The 26,282-nt window shown below is 39.9% G+C and overlaps 1 protein-coding gene and 1 long non-coding RNA gene across 2 annotated transcripts; one reads left to right on the top strand and one right to left on the bottom strand.

Annotated features, from left to right (window-relative positions):
- The first annotated feature begins 257 nt into the window (after positions 1 to 257).
- On the top strand, positions 258 to 21,360 carry LOC102516221 (ATP-dependent RNA helicase DDX19B). The gene is made up of 12 exons (XM_032486721.1): positions 258 to 442; positions 9,885 to 9,933; positions 10,820 to 10,873; positions 11,460 to 11,595; positions 11,878 to 11,970; positions 14,401 to 14,503; positions 15,067 to 15,181; positions 16,862 to 17,039; positions 17,371 to 17,608; positions 18,335 to 18,497; positions 18,966 to 19,157; positions 19,573 to 21,360. The coding sequence occupies exons 1-12, from the start codon at positions 386 to 388 to the stop codon at positions 19,632 to 19,634; spliced, it is 1,440 nt and encodes a 479-aa protein (XP_032342612.1). The 5' UTR covers positions 258 to 385; the 3' UTR covers positions 19,635 to 21,360.
- LOC106728547 lies at positions 19,892 to 26,271 on the bottom strand. Its single transcript, XR_004322507.1, has 4 exons — positions 26,104 to 26,271; positions 23,531 to 23,950; positions 22,196 to 22,311; positions 19,892 to 20,018 (listed from the first exon to the last, which is right to left on the bottom strand). It is a non-coding gene; the product is annotated as an uncharacterized LOC106728547 (long non-coding RNA).
- Positions 26,272 to 26,282: the final 11 nt, after the last annotated feature.

Genomic DNA, 26,282 nt, shown 5'->3' with positions numbered 1-26,282 from the left:
AAATCTATGTGAGCATCTTCTATGCCGCTGTGCAGGGCGACAACGTGGTTTTGCTCTTTGGTTGGAAAGACGACTGACATGAACTTAGGCACTTTAAGATACTACCTCAGTCTGCGGTCCTGGACGTTGGATAAGAAAGAATGAGCAATGTAGAGGTGAGGGTGGGGGTCTGAAGGCGACAAATTCGACAGTCCAAAGGGGGCGAGGGGCTGCCGGGCCGGCGCGGACTCCTACGTCACTGCGGCGCGCCGCTTCCGGTCCCCAGCGCCGGCGCGAATGACTTCCCCCTTGGTGGGGCCGGAGTTGCCCGGGATCGCGGATCGCTCATCGCGCCGCGCTAGCCGGCGAGTTCGCCAGCACCAGCGTCTCAGCTGCGCCCGGCACCATGGCCACTGACTCGTGGGCCCTGGCAGTGGACGAGCAGGAAGCGGCGGCCGAGTCGGTGAGTTGGCTTCAGCCGTAAAAGGGTCAGAGGGCCAGTTTTGGCTGGGGGTCAGATCCCTGGGAAAAAATCCCTAGCTTGGTCTGGGCCGGAATGGGGTGTCGGGGGGAAGGAGCCTGGCCCTTGGCTTCCTTTACCCACCTGCCTCCCGGTTATGTAAGCTCAGGTGAGCGCTCCCATCCGTAAAGAGACCAGCCATCCGTCTGTCTTCCTAGAGTCAGTATTGACTGCACTCACCACCCTGAATTGTAGTAATCGCCTTTGTAGCTGTCATTTTCCATATCCCGATTCTGAGCTGCTTGGGCTCAGGGACCATGGCTTATACATATTTGTGCGGTTCAGCTTGCTCAGTGATGATGAATGATAGACTGTAGCCAGACTGTAGGCCTGGCAGTCAGTAAATCCTCTCCTGATCCGCTTAACTTTGTGCTGGGCCTGACACACAGTAAGTAAGATGCGTGTTAAACGTTACAACGTGGGATTAATTTTTCCCTGCGAAACGCTCTTAAATTCTGATAGTGCATAGAACCCGCTTTGTTAATACTTGTTCCTATGAACTTCTCGAGAACAAGTTCTTAGTCTTATTTTTTACAAATGATTAAAAAATGTTTCATGTACACATAGTTCGAGTCAAATAGTTTTAAAAACTAGTTCCCTCCCATTTCTTTCCTTTCCAGAGAAAACTATTTCTTTTTTCTTTTTTAAAACTTTTTAAAACTTTTTAAAAAATTGAAGTATGGTTTACAATGTTTTGTCAATTTCTGGTGTACAGCATAATGTTTCAGTCATACATATATATACATACATTCCTTTTCATGTTCTTTTTCATTATAGATTACTACTATAAGATACTGAATATAGTTCCCTGTGCTCTATACGGTATACATTTGTATCTGCAACAAGTAGTAGTTAGTGTCAGCAAATCTCGAACTCCTAATATAACCATTTCTCTTGGAGTCGATTTACAATATTGACCCCCTTATTCCCTGGATAACATGCATGCTTTGCTACTTCTTGAATTTTCCGTTTTAGATGTTTATTGATTTTGACACTTTCCTCCATTCTCCTTTCCCCGCCACAAAAGCACACCTTCCCATTCCCCATTTCTTCATTTTATTGTCATCTTAATTAGACCAGTATTGTGTATTTATATTAGTCAATTTGTGAATTCTTTTATTTCCTGTACAACTTTTCCTTGGAATTTATCATTGCCTTGTGTTTTTGCTTTGTGCTCTTTGTGCTTATCACCAATTCAAACCCAAGCTCTTTGCTAATTGTCTAAGTTTATTGCAGGATGTTCAGACACATCAAGTATTCTATCAATTCCATTTCTGCCTGGTCTTTTAGCCTTTTTCAAGCTGTGCTAGTAGTCCCTATGTTTAGAGCACAGTTAATTTTGGGTACTGGAGGGGAATAGGGCTAATTTCTGCCCTCATTCTGGGCAGATCTCCTTCTCTTTTGTATTGGATCCCCTTCTTTCTGTATCCCCTCTCTTTGTCTTTATTGATTTGGTGGAGCCATTCATCAGCTTTCTGCATATGTATGGGAAGTAAGTTCCTTAAGATACATTGCCTTTCCAAAATTAGCTTCTTTTGCCCTATCTGAATAATAATATGGCTGGCAGCAGAATTGTAGGATAGAAATTATTTTTTTCTGCCAAATTTTAAAGGAATTGTTCTATTGCCTTCTGGATTTCTGAATTTGTTTTGAGATGTCTGAGACTGTTCAGATTCCTGATGTGACTTTTTTTTTTTTTTTTTTTTTTACTTTTCTAAGCTTGAAGAATCTTCTGTGTGTCTTCAGTATTCAGAAAATTCATGATGATATGTCTTGGTATGGGTCTATTTTCATTCATTTTACTAGGCACTTGGTGGGAACTTCAATCTGGAATACTTTTGTCCTTGAATTATGGGAAATCTTGAAATTTTTCGTTTTTTATTTCTTCACCTTTTTTTATTCCATCTTTCCAGACTCTTATTAGTTGAATGTTGAATCTCTTAGACTGCCTTTTAATTTTTTAAAGTCAAGTTTATTGAGATACAGTTTATATAAAGTAAAATTCACCCTTGTTGGTACTACAGTTCTGTGAATTTTGACAGAGGCATACAATTGTATAGCTACCACCACAATCAAGATATAGAACATTTCCACCACTCCAAAAAGTTCCATCGAACGCTTTGCATTCAGTTCCTTCTCCCTGCCCTTCTTTAGCAACTGCTGATTTGTTTTCTGTCATTTAGTTTCCAAAATGTGGTATAAATCAAATGATATAATATGTAACCTTTTGAAAAATTTGGCTTTCACTTAGCATAATACATTTGGGATTCAACCACGTAGTTACATGAATCAATAGTTTGTCTTTTTAGTGTTCCATATATGGATGTACCATCTTCTGTTGATGAACATTCAGATATTTTCTAGTCTTTGACAATTATGAATAAAGCTATTATATATATTAGGATACAGATTTTTGTATGGACTTATGTTTACATTTCTCTTGGGTAAATACCTAAGAGGGTGATTTGCTGGGTTATACGTTAAGTGTATGTTTAACTTTATAAATTATATGCCAAACTGTTTTCAAAGTGGCTGTACCATTTTGTGTTCCCACCTGTGATGTCTGGGAGCTCTGGTTGCTACATATCCTCATCAGCACAGCATGGCAGTTCTTTTCGTCCATTCTAGTAGGTGTATAGCAGTGTCTCACTGAGGTTTTAATTTACATTTCCCTAATGAATAATGATATTGAGAATCTTTGCGTGTGCTTATTTGCCACCCATATAATTCCTTTGAAGTGGCTTTTCAAATCTTTTGTCCATTTGAAAATTCAGGTTGTTTTTTTGAGTTGGGAGAATTCTTTTTTTTTTTTTAACATTTTTTATTGATTTATAATCATTTTACAATGTTGTGTCAAATTCCAGTGTTCAGCACAATTTTTCAGTCATTCATGGACATATACACACTCATTGTCACATTTTTTCTCTGTGAGTTATCATAACATTTTGTGTATATTTCCCTGTGCTATACAGTGTAATCTTGTTTATCTATTCTACAATTTTGAAATCCCAGTCTATCCCTTCCCACCCTCCGCCCCCCTGGTAACCACAAGTCTGTATTCTCTGTCTGTGAGTCTATTTCTGTCCTATATTTACACTTTGTTTTTGTTTGTTTGTTTGTTTTTGTTTTTTAGATTCCACATATGAGTGATCTCATATGGTATTTTTCTTTCTCTTTCTGGCTTACTTCACTTAGAATGACATTCTCCAGGAGCATCCATGTTGCTGCAAATGGCATTATGTTGTCGGTTTTTATGGCTGAGTAGTATTCCATTGTATAAATATACCACATCTTCTTTATCCAGTCACCTGTTGATGGACATTGAGGCTGTTTCCATGTTTTGGCTATTGTAAATAGTGCTGCTATGAACATTGGGGTGCAGGTGTCATCCTGAAGTAGATTTCCTTCTGGATACAAGCCCAGGAGTGGGATTCCTGGGTCATATGGTAAGTCTATTCCTAGTCTTTTGAGGAATCTCCACACTGTTTTCCATAGTGGCTGCACCAAACTGCATTCCCACCAGCAGTGTAGGAGGGTTCCCCTTTCTCCACAGCCTCTCCAGCATTTGTCATTTGTGGATTTTTGAATGACGGCCATTCTGACTGGTGTGAGGTGATACCTCATTGTAGTTTTGATTTGCATTTCTCTGATAATTAGTGATATGGAGCATTTTTTCATGTGCTTTTTGATCATTTGTATGTCTTCCTTGGAGAATTGTTTGTTTAGGTCTTCTGCCCATTTTTGGATTGGGTTGTTTATTTTTTTCTTATTGAGTCATATGAGCTGCTTATATATTCTGGAGATCAAGCCTTTGTCGGTTTCACTTGCAAAAATTTTCTCCCATTCCGTAGGTTGTCTTCTTGTTTTACTTCTGGTTTCCTTTGCTGTGCAGAAGCTTGTAAGTTTCATTAGGTCCCATTTGTTTATTCTTGCTTTTATTTCTTCTAGGAGAAAATTTTTGAAATGTATGTCAGATAATGTTTTGCCTATGTTTTCCTCTAGGAGGTTTATTGTATCTTGTCTTATGTTTAAGTCTTTGATCCATTTTGAGTTGATTTTTGTATATGGTGTAAGGGAGTGTTCTAGCTTCATTGTTTTACATGCTGCTGTCCAGTTTTTCGAACACCATTTGCTAAAGAGACTGTCTTTATTCCATTGTATATTCTTGCCTCCTTTGTCGAAGATGAGTTAACCAAAAGTTTATGGGTTCATTTCTGGGCTCTCTATTCTGTTCCATTGGTCTATATGTCTGTTTTGGTACCAATACCATGCTGTCTTGATGACTGTAGCTCTATAGTATTGTCTGAAGTCTGGGAGAGTTATTCTTCCAGCCTCTTTCTTTCTCTTCAGTAATGCTTTGGCAATTCTAGGTCTTTGATGGTTCCATATGAATTTTATTATGATTTTTTCTAGTTCTGTGAAATATGTCCTGGGTAATTGGATAGGGATTGCATTAAATCTGTAGATTGCCTTGGGTAGTGTGACCATTTTAACAATATTGATTCTTCCAATCCAAGAGCATGGAATATCTTTCCATTTTTTAAAGTCTTCTTTAATTTCCTTCATCAATGGTTTATAGTTTTCTGTGTATAATTCTTTCACCTCCTTGGTTAGATTTATTCCCAGATATTTTATTACTTTGGGTGCTATTTTAAAGGGGATTGTTTCTTTACTTTCTTCTTCTGTTGATTTATCGTTAGTGTAAAGAAATGCAACTGATTTTTGAACGTTAATTTTGTAACCTGCTACCTTGCTGAATTCTTCAATCAGTTCTAGTAGCTTTTGTGTGGACCTTTTAGGGTTTTCTATATATAGTAACATGTCATCAGCATATAATGACACTTTTACCTCTTCTTTTCCAATTTGGATCCCTTTTATTTCTTTCTCTTGCCTGACTGCTGTGGCTAGGACTTCCAGGACTATGTTGAATAGGAGTGGTGATAGTGGGCATCCTTGTCTTGTCCCAGATTTTAGTGGGAAGCTTTTGAGTTTTTCACCGTTGAGTACTATGCTGGCTGTAGGTTTGTCATATATAGCTTTTATTATGTTGAGATATGTTCCCTCTATACCCACTTTGGCGAGAGTTTTTATCATAAATGGGTGTTGAATTTTGTCAAATGCTTTTTCTGCATCGATTGAGATGATCATGTGGTTTTTGTCCATTCTCTTGTTGATGTGATGTATTACACTGATTGATTTGCGTATGTTGAACCAGCCTTGTGTCCCTGGGATGAACCCCACTTGGTCATGATGTATAATCTTTTTTATGTGTTGTTGGATTCTATTTGCTAAAGGGAGAATTCTTTATATATTCTGGATACAAGTCTTTAATCAGACATGTCCTTTAAAAAATTTTTTTTTGGTGGTGGGTAATTAGGTTTATTTATGTATTGTTTTAATGAAGGTGCTGGGGATTGAACCCAGGACCTCGTGCATGCTGAGCACATACTTAACCACTGAGATATACCCTCTCCCCATCAGATATGCCCTTTGCATATATAGTCTCCCAGACTGAAACTTGCTTTTTTATTTCTTAACAGTACTTTTAGAAGAGCAGACATTTTCAATTTTGGCTAATTCTACTTGTCAGGTTTTTTTCATAATTAGTTCTTTTTGTGCTCTAAGAAATATACCGTACCCAAGGACAAAACTTTTCATCTGTATTTTCTTCTACAAGATTTACAGCTTTAAATGTCACATTTATGCCTATGATCCATTTTGAGTTTTTTTTTTTATGTAGTAGGAAGATTGGATCAACATTGCCACAATCAATTTTATAACATTTTCATCACCCTGAAAAGAAACCTGAACCCATCAGCATTCACCCCTTTTTCTCTTCAACCTCCCACCCCAGCTCCTTGCAACCACTAATCTACTTTCTGTTGCTTTAGATTTGCCTACTCAGGAAAATTTCATATAAATTAGTCATATAATACATGATCTTTCGTAGCTTTCTTTCACTTAGCATAATATTTTCAAGGTTCGTCCATGTTGTGCAACTGATCAGTATTTTATTCATTTTTATTGCCAAATAATATTCCATTGTATAGATATACCATAATTTATCCATTCATCAATGTCCATTGATGGACATTTATAGTTTTCTACTTTTTAGGTATTATGAATAATGTTGCTATGATCATTCATATACAAGTTTTTGTATGGACATATATTTTCCATTCTCTTGGGTTTATATCTAAAAGTAGTATTGCTGGATTATATGGTAACTCTGTTTTTAACTTTTGAGGAATTGCCAGACTGTTTTCCAGAGTGACTGCATCATTGTATCATCTTTAAGTGTATTATTCTCTTTGAGATTAGTATCATCTATGAGAGGCACTGTTGTGTAGAAGTTAAGACCTAAAACTTTGTAGCCAGACAGACTTGGATTTGTATTCTGGGCCCATCACTGACTAGTTATATGATCTTGGGCAAGTTGCTTAACTTTCCTGTGCCTCAGTTTCCACATTTGTAAAATGGGGATAATCATAGTACATAACTCATTGAGTGATGGACATGCCTGAAATAAGTGCTATATAAGTGATAGTTATTATTATAGTTGTTGTTGTTGCTATTTATAATTCACAATTTGCTTACAGGAATCTATTAAATTACTTGTCCATATTGTACGGATTAGCTGAACTTCGTTAAGTTTTATGAATCTACTTAATCATGCACAGGTAAATTATAATAGATCATAGCATTCTAAAACTGAACAAATGAGCAGAGACAACTGTTCACCTCTGCTTGTGGAACTCCCACTGAGGATCCCCACAGGAATTGCGTGACACAGGTGACTGTGACATCTACAGTGCAAAGTTACTGTATTTTAATTTCTCATCAAGCTTCATTTCTTACTCATTTTAGATAAGACAGTATTAGACCCTATTTATATTTATTTTCTCATTCCCCTGTAGTTTTTCTTTGTCCTCTTGGTTCCTTGGGAAATTTCTTTTCGATTTAGAGGTGGGCAAAGGGAGTAGGAAATTCTGATGGGTAAGACTCTAAGTCTCCTACTTCACCATCATGTCTAAGGCAGTCTTTATTCAGTATAACCCCCCATCATTAAATCTTCCTCCTTATGTCTCGAGAATCCTTTCTCAGGTAGTTTTTGAATAAAATGCAGTGTGTAATGGTGTAGTTTTCAATTATTTTAACATATCTTAAAAACTAAAATATTAATTAAAAGCATTGAAAAATGTTGATATTATAAGATGGGTGGGTTTGCTTTTGTGCCTTTCAGTTAATTTTCTGGATTTCAAAATGGTTTCCAAAGAATTTGCAAGAGAAATCAGTTTCTCCATTTTGGTCTGAATAAACAGCAAAGGAAGGAATCTGAACTAACTGGACTTTTCAATGTATATTTCAGCATTTGGTTTACTGACACCACAGTAGGTGATACAAACTTCACTGTCCTGCTGCTTTTGCTGTATAGGCTTTGAGATACTGAAAGCCAAATGAGGGCTGAGTATGTTTTCAGAATCTGCTGTAACTTCTCCAGAATCTGATACATTGTAACCAAAATAATATCTATTGATTTCATTTACATTGTTGCTATCAACTTTTCCTACACATTGCATTTTAGTTATTTTAACTATTTATTTACTTTGTTAGCTTCAGTTTTAACACTGTATCAACAACAAAAAAGGTTGTCTTTTATCATTGAGTATTAAAATGCTTTACAGTAAAGGATATTTCTAACTCATTTGTACCTCATTAACTCTTTTATATCTCAGCCATAACATTCATTTTAGGTAGCAGTTATCACCCTAGGAGTGAATACTATTAACCCTACTCTTGTAAATATTGCTGGTAAGTCAGTCTGTCTCTCTGATTTTAATATCACACTTAAACTAGGTTCAGTGGGAGGATGTGGAGGAGGAGTGCTGTAGTGAATGCTAGACTATATGGAACATCTATTATATATCTTATCTTATACTGGTTGCCTCATATTCATTATCTGTTTTTTGGAATTAATAAAGGGTTGTTACTGCTTTATAATGATTTTCTTTTTGGCCAGTTTCCTTTCTTGTCAATCTCTCCAGTGTATTTCTCCCTGGTTTCCCCTTCCTCCACCCCAACACCAAAGTAGCCAGAGACACCAGAAACTCCCTTTTCAGTTTCCACCAGTAGAAGTGAGATTCCTCCATCCCCAACTAACTACCCATTAAAACAGTTTTTACATTCTTCCCTCTACTTTCCTCTGTCTTAAACTTAGAGGAAAAACAGAAATAAACCCCAAAACATAAAAAACTTGTGTAGGTGGTGCTTTAAGAAATAGCCATTTGATTGTGGTGTTTTTCATTCTTCCCCCCTCACTATATGATGTTTTAAGCCCCACTTAATATTTTGTTATTAATCTGCTTTGTGCTAGATTCAAAGGTCAACTAAAAGTAAAAATATCCCGTCTTTAAGTTTTTCTTTTCCCCCCACTTTACTGAGGTATAATTGATAAATAAAAGGGTATATTCATTGTAATAGAGGAGGGATGTCCTGCCAGGAAATCCATAATTTACAGTGTTTGATCAAAATCCAAATAAATCTTTCTTCAAAATGTCTTTGCTCTGTCCCTTCGTTTCTATTCCCAATTCAGCCTGCTGGGTATTTTGATTATATAGTGTGCCATGATGCTCCAGGCTGTTCCCAGTTTAAAATATCACACATCCAGCACAAGGCAACCCAAATTTAAGGTTGCATGCATAGCAGTGTGCTGTAGCCTGTGGCTCAAACATAACCCACAGCATAGCTGATTCCCACCCACAGAAGGGGGAACCTGAGGTGGCAGGGCTCGAGGCCAGCTGGAGAAGGGGGAGGCCTTTTTTTTTTTTTTGGATAAATTATGAAATTTATTTATATTTCACCTTTTAAAAGCCAGAACATAACAAATGTCACTCTCTGGAAAGTCATCTTATTAGAAATTTAATACAAGGAAATCAGTTTCCCACCCACAGATGCTTTTCATTGTAGTCCTCCACCTCAGTGTTCTCTGAAGAATGACTGTATTTTCCAGTATCTCTTTAAATTTCTTCTTGTTTGGAAATTGAGAGTGACAACTCAAATGGTATTCTGTAGAGAGGTCTTTGTAATCAGGGCATTAAGCAAACTCATGAATTGTAATTGTCTCTAAGGATTGTAATTAGGTAGTATGGATTTTGAGCTGTTGTGTAACCAGTTTTTTTCTATTGCTGTACTTATGGGATATTTTGTTTATTCTCGCCCTAACACTTAGTAAACAAAAGGAGTCCAGCAGAACATCCTAATGAATATGTCCTAATAGGTTGTGAGAGTGGTTCACTTCCCCCCAGCTTCACTGGGGTGGGCTCTGTTGATACAAAGTCTTTTCAGTGATTTTCCTGACACTTTCCCCCCTGTATTCTCCATTTAGCTGAGCAACTTGAATCTTAAGGAAGAGAAAATCAAGCCAGATGCCAATGGTGAGTAACTAAAAGCTAGTTTGAAAACAAACATGATCTCCTATAGTATTTATGTTTTAGCATAATAACTGTTTGGGAAAAAATTATATATGTGCTAGAAAGGAGGCTGGCAGATACTAGAAGTCATTTAATTTGGGAATCAACAAACTGGATTGTTTTATACTGGGCTTAATATAAGCATGAGGATGGTTAATTGGTTTATAAATTACTGAATTTATTACTAATCATGAAAATACACTGCCAAAGATTGTTGTTTTTAAAAATATTCCTCAATTTGAGATGAGATGGACAAAGTATGAGCAACCTGAGAGTTAACCTATTGTAATTATTCTGAAATCATATCTACTAAAAATCTAAGATTTCCATTAAATTTTTGTTGATGTATTTAATATTATAGGGGAGAAACTGTAACATTTATCTCATTCTGAATTATCTTTCTCTGTATATTTTTACATAACTACGATGCTGAATATGTGTTTCTGTTAACAGCTTATATTCATAGTCTCTTAATGGTATTGTGTTCATATTTTGATGAAATATGATTTGCATAGATATTCCTCTGTTGAGCATCAGGGTGGTTTCTGATCATTGCTGTAATGATCTTTCTGTAACATTTGAGAAATGTTGATGCTGTGAAGGAAATTAATACTAGTTTTTGGGTATAGTGAGAGGACTTGGAACAGGAAAGAACTGAAATACAAGTAACAGTTTGCATACCTTTGTTTATATAGGAACAATAAAATGTTTTTATCTGTGGCTTGGTTTCCTCACTTATTTTTTTGCTCCCCAGGCCTTTACATTTCTAGTGTCTCATAGAATTTGAATTGTCTCAGCTGTTGGGTATGGGATGTGATTTTGAATGACGGCCACTTTGTGTCTGATAAAGGTGCTGTCGTCAAGACCAATGCTAATGCAGAGAAGACAGATGAAGAAGAGAAAGGTAACACAGCCTAGAGTCATATATACATGAAGTTCTACACACTAAGAGAATGAAATATTATAAGGTTTCATTTTTACACCCTACTTGGCTGGACTTTAATGGGAACCACAGTGCTAGCAAAAGTTTGACCCAGTCATTGGTAAAACAATTCTAATTGTTTACATTTTAGAGAAGTTTTACTTTGAACAACTGATAAAATTTCAGCAGCAGCAGGAAATATCCCTGAATGATTATCATGTACAGGTCTTTATAAAAGAAATTCTAAGATGCATTTCCACTTTCTAATAAAATTATATTTAATGATACTTTGACACACTTAACATGAATAAATAGATGCAAACAGCTTATACGATGTCAAGATACAGACTTTAATTTATTTATATTTACAAATCAAAACTAAAATATACCTTGAATCAGAAGTCCCAGTACAAATAAATGTTATTACTTAAAATACCAAAGGCAATTGAATTCAGATGAGCTCACATTGGATTTCACAGACTTTTTTTTTCATTGAGTTATAGTCAGTTTACAATGTTGTGTGGATTTCACAGACTTTTAAAAATCTTCATGCTGTCTTTCCTGACAGAGGACAGAGCCGCCCAATCCTTACTCAACAAGCTGATCAGAAGCAACCTTGTTGATAACACCAACCAAGTGGAAGTCCTGCAGCGGGATCCAAACTCCCCTCTCTACTCAGTGAAGTCCTTCGAGGAGCTACGCCTGTGAGTACTTACTTTGACTTTCCCCTTTGTGTTTAGGTAGAACTCCTAGGCTTGTTAATATATTTTTTTTTTTATCACAGCAGAACATTTTGAGCTAACACACATTTAATGAAAGAGTTTAGCTGCTTTAGGCTAGTAAGTAAAATTTCCAGGTAATTTGTAAAAGCTTTAGCTGCACTCAACACATTGTGCTCAGTTTACAATTAACGTATTGTTAGCTAGATATCTGGCTTCTTTCTTCAGCCAAAAGACTGTGACTTTCATCTGTAACTGTTTTTCTAGGAAACCACAGCTTCTCCAGGGAGTCTATGCCATGGGCTTCAACCGTCCATCCAAGATACAAGAGAACGCATTGCCTTTGATGCTTGCTGAGCCGTATGTGTCCTGATGCAACTCTATCCCATATTCAATTTTCCATGTTTTTTTTAAACTTTTATTATTTTAAAAACTAAACTAGTAATTTGTGCTTATTTTAAAAAAGTTAGAAAACAATGAAAAGTAAGAAAAAAAACTTGTGATCTCCCCCCCCACACTCTTAATATTTGGAGTAGAGACTTCGAGATGTCTTTCTGTGTAAACTTACATATGTATATTTTCTTCTTAATGGAACCATATAGAATATTTAAATGCTCTTTAAAAACTTAATTATATGATAATCTATGTTGGTAAATATATATACATTTATGTCATTTATATACAACGTGATTTCAGTGTATGGATATGTAAAATTTATGTGTCAAATGTAGTAGGCAGAAACCAAACAGGGTTCTAGGACACCAGAATAGTACAGTTACTGAGGTGGTAATCTGGTGCAGTGCTTCTTGCACTTTCATAGGTATGTGAATCTCATAGGAATGAATTAAAATGCAGATTCTGATTTCAGTAGGTAGGAGGTGGGGACTGAGGTCCACCATTTCTAATAAGCTCTGGATGACTCTGATACTGCTAGTGTCAGGCCACTTTCTGAGTAACAAAGTTCCGGGGCATAGGAATATTTGATAGAAATTGATCCCTACATTATGTATGATTATATAAAATTGTACTGCATATAATCCTAAATCCTAAAACCCCTTTCCTTATTTGTCTGAAAATAGATATTTTAGGTCTTATTTTCTTCAAAGTTTTCTTTGTTCTGTGTCATAAAAGTGACATTTTTTTCAAGATGGGTAATTTCTTCTTTTTACTTGTCACTTTGAGCAAACTTAAAAGTGAATAAATGGAATGTTTAGTAGATTGTTTCACTTTAGTCATTTGTACTTAATGGATTTTGATGCTTTCATAGATGCTCATTGTTACATTATCAATGTTAGAAGAGACTTGAGAGAATTATCTAGTACTTTTTCTTCATTAACAAATATTTACTGAGGGCTTGGTTTGTAACAGATACTATCCTAGGCACTTGGATATGTTAATGAACAAAGCAGACCAAAACTCTTGCCCACAAGATGCTTATATTCTAGTTTGGAGTATAGTTGATTTATTTTTATTAAAAACAAATAAAATATGTGGTATGTTAAAAGGTGATAGATTATAATTAATGCCACTGAACTGTACACTTAAAAATGGCAAATTTTTATGTTATATATTTTACCATAATTTTAAAAAATAAAAAATGTAATATAGCATAAAGCCCTGACTTGTATACTTTAAAAGGGTGAATTGTATGATACATGAATTATTATCTCAATAAAGTTATTTTTTAAAAAGGTGACAAATGCTAAGGAGAACAATAAACAGAGCATGATAGGGGAGATTGGGAATACCAAGGACCTGATTGCGGTTTTACCCCCAACATTTTATTAAGCAGATTTGTTCAAACATAAAGTTGAAAGGATTTTATAGTGAACACCTATATACCCACCTCCTAGGTTCTTTTTTTTTTTTTAAGTTAATTTGGGGTGGGTAATTAGGTATTTTTTTAGATTTATTTTTAATGGACATACTGGGAATTGAACCTAGGACCTATGCATGCTAAGCATGCACTCTAGCACTGAGCTATGCCCTCCCCTCCCCCAGATTCTTTCACTAACATTTTATTATGCTTTATCATGTATGTATCCAATACATCTTGTTTTTTAAGGCATTTCAAAGTAGGTTTGTGTTTTTTGGGGGGGTGGGGGGTAAATTCGGTTTATTATGGAGATACTGGGGATTGAACCCAGGACCTTGTGCATGCTAAGCACACACTCTACCACTGAGCTATACCCTCCCCACTGCAATTTTAAATCAAATAGGGTAGAATCTCATCAAGAAGGTGATACCTGAGCAGAGACTTGAAGGAGAGGAGGGAGTTGACATGTTGTCATCTGGGAACAATTGTCCCAGGCAGAGAATACCCAGTGCCCAAGCCCTAAGACAAAAGTGTGGCTGGCATGTTTTCAGAGCAGCCGTTGTGGTGGAGTGGACTGAGTAAGGGAGAGGGTAGTGGTGAGAACAGAGAGAAAGCGTGGAGACCCAGAACAGGTAGGACCTGGGAGGGCATTATGAGAACTTCAGCTTTTACTCTGAATGAAATCTGGAGCAAATGGAAGGTTTTTGAGCAGAAACATGACATAAGCTGACATATTTTAAGAGAATCACTGACTGCTGTGTCAAGAATAGATAAAAGATAAGGACTGCTTCAAATCTCACCATAAAATCTTCTGTTTGTGAAGGTAGCATGTGTAACTCTGCTACAGAATCCAAGGCCTCCTTCTGTAAATTAAGTTTGAATACTCATTCTTTAATTAAGCTTTATTCTTTACTTTTATTCACGGGAAGAATACTTGCGATTTAAACTCCTAAACAGTTTGTTTTCTTGCGCAGCCCACAGAACTTAATTGCCCAGTCTCAGTCTGGTACTGGTAAAACAGCTGCCTTTGTGTTGGCCATGCTCAGCCAAGTAGAACCTGCAAACAGATACCCTCAGGTAAGGCCTTGGTGAATTTGGGTTTTCTAACCCGTAGCTAGAAGGGAAATGCCACTTGATGGATTAAAAGCCAAGCTATGAATTACTCTTCATATAAACTAGAACTCCTTAGGTTGAGCATAAACAACATGGTCAATCTTCCAGTAACAACAAAAATCCTCTTCCCCTTTTGATGATTTTCCAGCCCTGGGATACTGCTGATAGTTCTGACTCCTTTAGTTTCAGGAAAAACCTCCTTCATCTACAACTATCATCCATTAGAAAGTTCTGAGAACCTTCTGAGTAAGTAGAAAGGAAGCTAATCTCCAATGGGAATTTCAGATCCCTGCTTACTTGTAGGTTTTGGTACTCCAGTGACCAATAGCTGTTTTCAGTGTCTTTACCCAGCCAGAGTTCTGACCCCTAAAAATTCTAGCTTATGCAGCTTAAAGAATTGAATGGTGTGCACTTTATACATCCTGTCCTTCAGCCTCAGCTGGAGGAATAATTAAATCCTAATGATAATTCCCCATTGCAAAAGAGCTAGTGTCTTGAATTCTTACCCTGCACTCTTTCCCTGCCAGTGTCTGTGCCTCTCCCCAACATATGAGCTCGCTCTTCAAACTGGAAAAGTGATTGAGCAGATGGGCAAATTTTATCCTGAACTGAAGCTAGCATATGCTGTTCGTGGCAATAAATGTGAGTATGAATATGTGGTCCTAGTTAATTAAGCTAATAACTTTTCATTTTGAAAATTTTCAAAATGTACGCCGTAGTTGAAATAATACAATGAACATGTGCCTTCTGCCTAGATTCAAAAAGTTAACATTTTGCCATATTTGCTTTATCTGTATATGTATATGTGTATTTTTGGTGAACCATTTGGAAGTAGATTGTAGACAATGTGGCTCTTTATTCCTAAATACTTCAGTATGCATTTCATAATAACAGTCTTCAACAAACCCACAGTACCCTTATCACAACCAAGAAAATTAATAGATTCTCTAATAACTAACATCTAGTCCATTTCCATTTTACCCTAGTTGTTCCAGAAGTGTTTCTTTATGGCTTTTTTGTTTTTGAACCAAGATCGAGTAACGTATACGCATTGCATTTGGTTGTTGCATCTTGTTAAGTTTCAGTCTGGAATAGTCCCTCACACTTCCCCCCACCGTTGCATTTGACTTTTTCAACAGACCAAACAAGTTTCTTATAAAATCTTCCAAATTCTGGATTTGTTTAATAGCTTAATTTCTTTTTAATGTCATTAGAAGAACAAAAGTGTTCTAAAATGTTCATGGTGATTAACTTTGGGAGCTATTTATATTATTTTCTTTATCCATCCTTTCTATTTTTGCTTGTTTTACAACAAACTAACAATATTTAAGTATTTTAAAATTTGTGGGAATCTTGGTTGTCTTGTGGATCTTTAACACAAACCTGTGACTTTATGACTGTCAGAAATCTCCTAGAGTGTCCTAAAGCCAACTTAAGTCAGTTCTGAGGAGAAAAGTTAATAAAATAATAAAACTTGGTGGAAAATCATCATAAGACATTTAAAATATTGAAATTTGGATTTCAATCAGGATGGCAGAGGATTCTGAATATTTGTTTGTGGCGGGCAGTAATTGGTTTGTTAACTGGTGAGAGGCAGCATTTGTTAACATTGAATTGACTCAACATTGACATTTGGGCAAAACTTTGGCTGTGACTGGAGCCAGATATATGTATGTATTATATGTATCTGGTCAAGGCTGCACTGTAATTACAGGACTAAAAATTGAATCAGTAAGTACCATCTAACTCAAAATAAGCCAAATTCTCAAGGATGTGTCATGGTCTGCCAGGCCTAGAGGGAGGAAGCACTCTATCTAAGAGAGGCAGTTTGTTTCTTTGAGGAGACAACACCTTTTATAATGAGTCCTATTTACTGAGCTGGGCAAGGGGCATGTAAAGGCAACTGACTTATTCAATATAGATGCTGGGAGAGCCGAGGGGCAGAGTACAATTGGAGTAAGAAGAACTCTGAAAAAGTCTACCTGTGAGGAAATGCAAACCTAGGCTGGGGAGAAGGTTGGCGGAGAAGAAATAAAGATAACAGATCCTTGAAAGAGGATTGATGATTGTAGAGAATGTAAAGAATACCACTGAAGAGGTTTCCATCTCATTCTTTATACCCTTACTGTATCTTTTCAGCATTACTACCTGTTTTTTGTGTGTATGCCCATTAAATACTATAGTGCTATCCTAACCTTCCCTTAAAGTATTAATGCAAACATCAAAACAGTTGCATTAAAATACATCATAGCTTTAAAATGTCTCACAGAGGGGAGCTGGCTTTGCCAAGGAAATACCCACAGACACATCTTGTCTCCACAGTGGAAAGAGGTCAGAAGATCAGTGAGCACATTGTCATTGGCACTCCTGGGACCGTTCTGGACTGGTGCTCCAAGCTCAAGTTCATTGACCCCAAGAAGATTAAGGTGTTTGTTCTGGATGAGGCTGACGTGATGATAGCTACTCAGGGCCACCAAGATCAGAGCATCCGCATCCAGAGGTAGGGACACTTGAGGCAGGAGGAACTCTCCAGACTCCATTTTGCCCCTGCCAGGTTCTTTCCTCCACTGCCCCAGGAGCATTTGTCTGATGGGCCATTTCCGTGTCAGCATGGACCACACTCCCAGCTTGCGCTGAGGAAGGAGACTTAGGGAACTACTGGCACCCCGTCCCTGCCCTGTGTCTGCTCGCACCTCCTTCCTGCAGTGCTCGTCTCCTCTCTGCTGCCTTCCTGGGGGTGTAGGTCACCCTGGCCCGGGAGGCCGTGCTTCTGTACCTCCCAGTGAAACATTTGGGCGGGTCATGCCGAACACCTGGGCCTTCCCTTGCAGGATGCTGCCCAGGAACTGCCAGATGCTGCTTTTCTCTGCCACCTTTGAAGACTCTGTATGGAAATTTGCCCAGAAAGTGGTTCCAGACCCAAATATCATCAAACTGAAGCGCGAGGAGGAGACGTTGGACACCATCAAGCAGTATTACGTCCTGTGCAATAACAGAGACGAGAAGTTCCAGGCCCTGTGCAACCTGTATGGGGCCATCACCATCGCTCAAGCGATGATCTTCTGTCATGTGAGTAGCAGCAGCAGCAGGAGCAGGGGGAGGAGGAGGAGGAGGAGGAGGAGGAGGAGGAGGAGGCGGCGGCGGAGGCGGCCTGTGGGGGAGGAGCTCCCTGGAGGGTGTGGCCCCACCCCTCCCTCTCAGTCAGCTCCACCTTAGTGCTGGGGCCAGGTTCCCTCCACACAGCTGGAAAGGAAATGAATCCCCTACATCTGGCCCAGGACAGATTCTCTCAGATTGTAATGAGTTGTAAGATGAAGACTGAAGAGCTAAACCTTCTTTGATCCCACTTGTTAGAGATAACTTGGAAAAAACTCCAAGTAACATCTAAGGAAATAATTTTAAAGTATTAAGACTATAGGGCAGAAGGTATAGCTCAAGTGGTAGAGCGCATGCTTAGCATGCATTAGGTCCTGAGTTCAATCCCCAGTACCTCCTCCAAAAATAAATAAACCTAATTACCACCACCCCCCAAATTAAAGTATTAAGACTATAGAGTATTTAGGAAAGAAAACATTTGGCTCAAACCACAGTCTTCCTAGATGAACACTAAGATCATTGAGTTATTCATGCTAGAAAAATCGTGGCTAAAAAATAGAGAAAATTTAAGCCTGATCTCCTGACTGAACTCAGCTGAGCCTTTATGCATGTTAATGGCAATAAGCCACTTTTCTGCAGGGGTCTTCATTTTTTTTTTTTTACAGGTATCTTCATTTAAAACAATTCTTTTCACTCCAGACCCGTAAAACAGCTAGCTGGCTGGCAGCAGAGCTCTCAAAAGAAGGCCACCAGGTGGCTCTGCTGAGCGGTGAGATGGTGGTGGAGCAGAGGGCTGCCGTGATTGAGCGCTTCCGAGAGGGCAAAGAGAAGGTTCTGGTCACCACCAATGTGTGTGCCCGCGGTGAGCACAGAACGTACCTCAGTATGCTAGGCTCAGGGGAGCAAGAGAAATCCTCATGTGGGGGACACTCTGGTGGTGTGGGGTAGAGCAGGTGCGCTTGGTGGCGACACTGTTTGCTAGGAGAGCCTGTTTAGATTCCCTCAGCAGATGAGAACTTTCACAGAAACCAGGAGTCTTGATTTGGTGGTTTAGAACGGTGCCTGCTCTTCTTGGGGTCCCCAGTGAGGCTTTAGCTGCTTCTCCACATACTTGTACCCAGCAGAGGCTTTGACTGATCTTGTAATTTGGCCAGCATCTGTGAAAGTTCTGTTTTTCCCGTCTGGGTTCTGCCACCTGCCCCTCTGTCCAAATCCCAGAGCTGGCCCGTCCCAGACTCTTCTTCCACCTGAGGTTGGTGTGTGCAGGCCCGAGTGTGGGTGACAGTGAGTTACGTCCCGCCTTACTCCTCTCCACCTCTCCTCCCTGCAGGCATCGACGTTGAACAGGTGTCTGTCGTCATCAACTTTGACCTCCCCGTGGACAAGGATGGGAACCCGGACAATGAGACCTACCTGCACCGGATCGGGCGCACCGGCCGCTTTGGCAAGAGGGGCCTGGCAGTGAACATGGTGGACAGCAAGCACAGCATGAACATCCTGAACAGAATCCAGGAGCACTTCAGTGAGTCCCCTGGAGGGTCCCTGCCCCGCCCTTGCCTTACAGGGGCGAGTCAGGGGGGAGGGGAGGTTTTCCTGTGTCCCTGAGAGAGGCCTTTGTTTCCGTCCCATTCTCCTCCTTCCCTACAACGCAGAAGTTCACAAAGAGCACACCTGGAGAGTTTGGGGCTCAGGGACTTGAATGACAGTCCCCCTTGGCCAGGACTGAGGGGCCCAGTGCTCTGACTGTTGTCAGTGTCCCTCGCTCAGTCACTGGAAGCCTCTGGGGTTCCGTGAAGGATCCCTGTGGCCAGAGGCACAGAAGTTCCTAGGGGGCGGAGACCTGAGTTTCCTCTCTCCCTGCTGTGTGGCCCCTTCCCTGGTGCTTGTCTCTGTGTAACCCCATGTTGATCTCTCTTTGAATTCCATTTCTCCCCCAGATAAGAAAATAGAAAGACTGGATACGGATGATTTGGACGAGATTGAGAAAATAGCCAATTGAGAAGCTGCAGTGGTGCCCGCCCTTGGCGCTCCCCCTGCGTGGACACTAGTGCTTTCACGGCCTAGCCCTCGACAGTCACCACAGAGATGAAGGCACGAGTAGAGAGAAACTACCTACCTCATTTTAAATTACGTTTGGACTTGACAAAAATTGTGCAAATGATGGGGAAAGGTAGAAAAAACTGTTTACACAACTTTGAAGATTAGGCGTGAATACACAGAAATTTACCTTTTGGAAATTCCGTCGTCTTTCTTGGCCAGCGTTTTCCCCATCATTACATCAGTCTTGATGTTGTGGCTAATCACTTGCTCAGGATCCTCTGAGGCAGCCCCTGCCTGGTTCTCTGCATGGGCATGTTCAGGCCAGCCTCTTGCCCTTGTGGAACTGACAGAATAGAGGTGAAGAGGGGACACAGGGAGAGATCCCAAGTAGGACAGGTGTGTAAGTCTGCCATCATGTTTGGAGGAGACCTGTGAGCTGCTGCTTTGAATTTGAGTTGGGACAGCTCCTCTGAGCGTTGTCAGCCCCCTCTGTCCTGAGGCCCACAGCAGGAAGGGATTTGCTAAGCATGGACCAAAATGCCAGCCTGGGATCTGTGGTGAATGCATGTCTGTGTTGCAGACCGTGACCTGTTCTTAGCAGATATGGTCTGTGTAGAGTGCACATCTGATTACTGGCGGGTCCCTTGCTTGTGCTTGAGCAAGTCCTGTGGAGAAGTCATGGTGGAGAATGAGTGGTGGTCCTAGCTTGCCACAAAACCTGGTTTTGTGGGCACTTGCAGCATTTTTTTTTACTTACCTAACATCACCTTGACCCTTTGGTAGCCCCAAGCATATAAAAGGTGATCTGAGGTTTGGATCCTCAGTGAAAATTGTGGTGTCAAGTTGCTAATGGCCAGTCTTAAGTCACCTCCAGAAGTCATCAGACATAGTCACAAATCCTTGCTTTGTCTCCAGATTCCAGAAGTCAAGTTTTTTGTCATAACTGAGGAATGATTTCAGAAATTTGGCATCTTGATTATAAAGGGAATCTGAACATCTGCGTTCACAGTGTTTGGAATACAAACAGGCACGACTAAGGGACAGGGTGGACTGCAGCCATTCATCTGTCCAAGGCAAGAGTAACTGCCAAGGCCTTTGCTCCATCTTTATTTGACATCCTTGTGCAGAATAGTCAGAGCAAATAGTAGTGGACACTTCCTGACACCTGGCCAAGGCTGTTGGTACCCACAGAGTGACAGAGCAAAGATGAGACAAAAACAGCTGCAAGAGCAGTATGAAACCCCAGCCAAAAGGAGTCCTCTTCAGCTCTGTGACTTTGACACAGCAAGGCCACTTTATCTAGGACCAGACCTGGAAGAGGGATTTTCTGTGATGAGAATGATTCCAATTCCAGACCTCCCTGTAGGCATTTTTGTATTTTAAGGCCAGATTTGTCTCCTGGGAAGGGAAGGGGCCAGGAGACAAATCTCTGTCAGCCTCCAGGTGGTGTCCTTCATCTCTGACATTACAGGTCCTACAGAGAACAACAGACTCCCAATCCTGCCACATTCCCTGTGGGCACTTGACTGTGTTGAATCTTGTTTGTACTTCTGGCCAGCTCTGATCTGCCTTGGGAGTCTTGTAAGAAAAGAAGAAATTTTATACCTCCCCCTCCCCCCAAATCCTGTGGACGAACCCTGAAATGACTTATAACAAAGGCAATAATTAAAACAATATAGACTCCTCTCGAGGCTGCCGGCTGAGTATATCCCCCCCTTCTCACAACATGAGTAACCTACCCACTAAGTAGCCCTGTAACCAAGCAGGAAAATGGGAAGGGATGTGCTTCAGACTCTTCAGCAGTGGGAGTAAATGGTATCTGGTAGAAATTTGGATCAGCAGTTCCTAATCTGGGTGCTTGGACCCCTAAGAATTCACTGGATGGGTTTCATGGAGTTTATGAAGTATATACAATATTTTGAGTTTAAATGCATTTTCCTGGGGAGAAACTCCCAAAGGAGTATATGCCTTTTAAACAGGTAAGACTCACTGTATGGATGGCTCTGGAATGTCACCCCAATGTCCCTGCAGTCTATATTCCTGCACAGTCCAACTTCATTCCTGCCAGTGCTTGGCTCCTAGGGTGCTCTGGTCCACAGCTTCCTCTGCAACCTTGTGCTGTATTGAGACATCAGTGATGTGACATGTACTGAGCCCTTGGAGAGCTTCAGTCCTCAGTTTCTTTTACTGTTTTCAGTAAGTTCCTCTGTATGGAACTGTCCATAGAACAGAGAAACTCACTTGAGAAAAGGAGATTTGGGTCCAATGGAAAATTCTGGATATGTTCATTATCCATAAACAATGGATTTCACTGGTTTTGTTGAATGTTCACTGACTATATGCATAAAAACTAATCAGTTAATGTATTCTTTATTGAGGTTAATGGAACTTAATTGTGATGTTCATGTTACTGAGACATTTATGAGTACAAGAAGAAAACAGCAGCATGTTTTTGGTTGCTAGTATTGGTGATCATACTTGAGAGAAGATTTACGTATTATTCCATAGACTAGTCATCACCTGATATTGCTGTTCCATTTCAGAGTTGACATTGCTCCAGCATAAACAGTTGGGATGTCTCCATAGGCCAAGGGCCCTACTCAGTTGCCAGAGGGCTCCTCATGTTCCTTTTTTCCCTGTTGGTAAACCAGAGGATGCTGGCTGACTAGTCAGAAAGAAGGTAGATGCCAGCAACACAGAGTTCTCACAACCTATTTTCTAGTCCTAGGAAATGAACAAAATAGAGCTTGGAAAGAGGTCTTCTCCCTTTGTTGTTCCCATTTCATTTATTATTTAACACGAAGGCTGTTTCATTCCAGATGTCTTTGGTATTCAGAAGGTAAGGATTTCTGAGGTTAGAGAAGACCTCATGAAGGAGTGGTATTTGCTTATGAGAGAATAGTGGGATTCCAAGTGATAAGAAGTGTGCCCTAGGCAGATGAGGCCCTATTAAGACCAAGGCACCTTCACCAGGATAAATGCAGTGTACTGGAAGGGCAGTGAGGGGAGCAGCATTGCCATGTGAGTAGAGGTCTTGTTAGGTAGAAAATGAAGATTTGATTATTTCAACAGTATTTGGATTCAGTAGTAAGTTGTCATAGATTCTTAAGTCATAGGAAGTGATGATGTAGTTTTGAGGGTGGGGGAATAGGTCTACCAGAGATACTCAGGATATATTGAAACTGGAAAAGGCTGGCATCTGAGAACACAGTTAGAAGATTATTACATCAATCCCATCACAGAGCAAGTGCCAGGACGTCATTGGTTGCATTGAGAGCACAGAAGTAGACCAGAGGGATATTACAGAAGAGGAATGGTAGGCTTTTATACCCACTTAATGCTGTTATTCCAAAAAGATTGTGTGGCTCTTAAAACTTAAACTATCTAAAAATAATTCTGGGGAGAAACCCAAAGGGAAGGTTTGGAAAGAACAAGTGACATCAGGGTTGAATCATGAGGGAATGACTCATGAAGTCAGGCCCATCCCCTTTGCAAGAAGAGACTAGCCTCTCTTCACCAACACCCCAAGCCCTTATAGATTTCAAGGGCCCTCTTCAGTTTTCTCTTGGTCTTGGACATAGATAACAGGTTCTTAGGAACTGCCTGCAGTTTTACCTGACTTTGCTTTTCTGGCTGAGAATTAATTTCCCTATTCTGTTGATTGACTCAGATTGCAGGACCTTCCAAAAATGACAGTAGAGGTGAGGGAACCTGAAGGGCTGATGCTAGGAGGCTCCAGTACCCTGCTCTCCAAATCCTGAATCTGGAACAGGGCTCTCCCAGAACAGCTTCAAACACCTAGTGGGAAGTTACAGGCAGATGGGAATCTGCTTGGAGGACGTTCGTCACTCTTACCTCATGCCCTCTCTTTCTCCAGCCCGTTGGATGCTTCTGCCTTGGCTTAGAAACAGTTCTGGCATTCGTATCAGCAGAGCAAGAGGTTTCTCCATAGTAATACTAATTGTAAAATGGGGAGTGGGGTAGGTGGAGGAAAATACTAGATGAAGCCTAAGAATGGTGGCTGTCTAAGATATCAGGTGCTCAGATGAGACACAGCCTCTGCTTTATCAGTATGTCATAGGCAGAGGTGCTTGGGTGGCAGATCTTTCTTTTATGCCATCCTACAGCCCAGGGCTACAGCCAGCTTCTCCCAGAGGAAGTGGGGTAGGGGAGGGGGCTGTTTAGATGGAACTCTTCTGGAAGTACTAGTACACATTTTGTGAGTCTTTATAGCTGTTACATCCTCATCCATATGCTTCCAGCATCCTCAGAATTCTGCAATTGGAGAAATGCCAAATAGTTTTAGGTTAGCTTATCCCTATGAGCAAACGTCCATACACTTAGACTTGAAAAGACCTGAGTTAGCCCCTGATCAGGTTGTATGGCCGAGTGTGTTAAGCGTATTGTTCTCTGGTCTTTGTTTCTCTCAAGTCACTAGCAGCTTCTAAATTTGCACAGAAATTGTCCTGAAAACCAATGCCATTTGAGTCCAGGTTTAATAACAAAACAGGTCCCAGTGTTTTGGCTTTGCTTTGTTAATTTCTAAAACAAGTAGAATTATGCTAGAGGGACAAATTAAATATTGTCCAATTCACCTGATTTCATATTTAACATCAGCAGAAGGAACAACTTCAGAAAAAGTTGCAGTGTCTCTAGCCTCATAGATTAGTCCTTTCTGGTTAATTACCCTACTCTGTCCAGTTACCATTTCAAGACTTTCACTCACCTCGAAAATCCAACCCCATCGTCCCCTCAACTGTCAACAAATAATCTCCCTATTCCCAGTAATGGCCAACAAAAAGAAACTCCCTCAACCTTCTGTCCCAGATCTTCCTCCAAGCACACTATCCTTCCTGCCCTCCTATTACAATGGGAGAGATATCCCTATTTTCTAAATTTCTCTACCAGTGCACCAAAGGCCCTCTGCTGCAGCTTTGTAAGGACTTGCTCCATTGATTCATTTTCAACCTCTCCCACCCTGACTACCCCATTAGCTGGTCCCCTGCTCCAGTCTTCTTGGGGTGGGCTGTTTGTTTTCTGTTTTCTTTTTTTGTGGCAGTATTATAGGGATTGAACCCAGGACTTCTTGCATGCTAAGCAGCTGCTCTACTATGGAGAGTTCCAGTAGCTCCTGACCAAGGTTCCTTGCTTAACCAGTTTAGTTTAGTCAGGCTCCTGAAACTTCTCCTTGGCCCATCTGTGCACTTTCCTGTAAAATCTAGTTTTAGTAAGAACTGGACCACCCTCCATATCAAGTTCTTCATCCTCTACCACCACCCAGGTGATGTCTGATCACCCTGACCTGTCTTTAGCAATAATCCTGTTAAATTGGTTTAACCAAAACTCTCCTTGCCCCTGATATTTCCTCTTAAGTTTCCACCCACCTTTCTGCTCCTTGGCTATAAATTCCCACTTTCCCATGCTGTATTTGGAATTGAACCCAATATTTCTCCCCACTACAAAATCCCATTGCAGTGATCCCTGTAACTATGGTAATGGTCCTGAATGAAGTTTGCCTTATCATCTTTAACAAATGTCATTCAAGATTTTTTTCCTTAACATCCTTACCAACGCAGGTGGATCTTGCCAGGATGCAGTGATACCTCACTGTGACTTTGATTTGCATTTCCTTAATAACAAATAATTTTGAGTTCCTTTTCTTATGCTTACTGACCATTTATCCTTATAAAGTGTTCAGTTCATTCACACACTTTGACATAAATGTTGGAATGATTAGGAATGTGTCCTAGAGTAATACGTTTTGAACTAAAATCTATATTAGTCAATTCAGCCATACATTGAAAAGTATTTATTGAAAATCTACCATGTGCCACTCAATTTTCTAGGTTCATCAATCAGCTGTGACTAAGGTTAAGATCTTTGCTGTTGAAGAGTTAATATTTTAGTAGGGAGAGACACAAAGTAAACTAGAAACAAGTAAGATGATTTTTGATGGTATGGAGAGGCTTACTTAAGTCTCATCAATTATCCATAAAACACGGGAAACATCCTATATCCCTAAGATGGGGAGGAGGAAGGGTACTTAGGTGATTTATGTGATATGAGCTTGATGGACTATTATAAAGCCATTACATTGATAATTATGACATTAAAAAATACTTAGCCGTATAGGAAGTCAAATTTAAAATTGTATATGTACTTTGTTTAAGACTATGTAAAACACCTGTGCTACGACGCATACGGACAAAAATTGGAAGGACCCAGAAGAAAAAGAAAATGTTAGGGTTTTTTGTTTTGTTTTTCTGTTTGTCCCCCACCCCCGTCTTACACGTTATCTCGCTCGTAACAGTATAAACTGGTATTGTATAGTAACGCCCTGAGATTTTCCTTCCTGTAAAGCTTTACAGTTCACAGACTTACAGATTCATCATGAGACGTGGCCGACTTAAAAATAAAACTTAGATTACCTCAGTGTGACGTGAAACAAAGAAGTATGGGCTAGGAATTTCACTCAATAGAGCTTAGGAATTTTATGGCACAATGAGGCTCTTCCCCAGGAAGTCGGCGGAAAGGAGTGTTCGCGAAGGAGGAGCTGGGGCGAGGCTGGAGGACAGGCCCGTTGCGGCACGGCACGGAATAGTGACGT

Source organism: Camelus ferus, chromosome 9, assembly GCF_009834535.1.
Source record: "Camelus ferus isolate YT-003-E chromosome 9, BCGSAC_Cfer_1.0, whole genome shotgun sequence".
Taxonomy (NCBI): domain Eukaryota; kingdom Metazoa; phylum Chordata; class Mammalia; order Artiodactyla; family Camelidae; genus Camelus; species Camelus ferus.
This window is presented reverse-complemented; position numbering and strand designations above follow the sequence as displayed.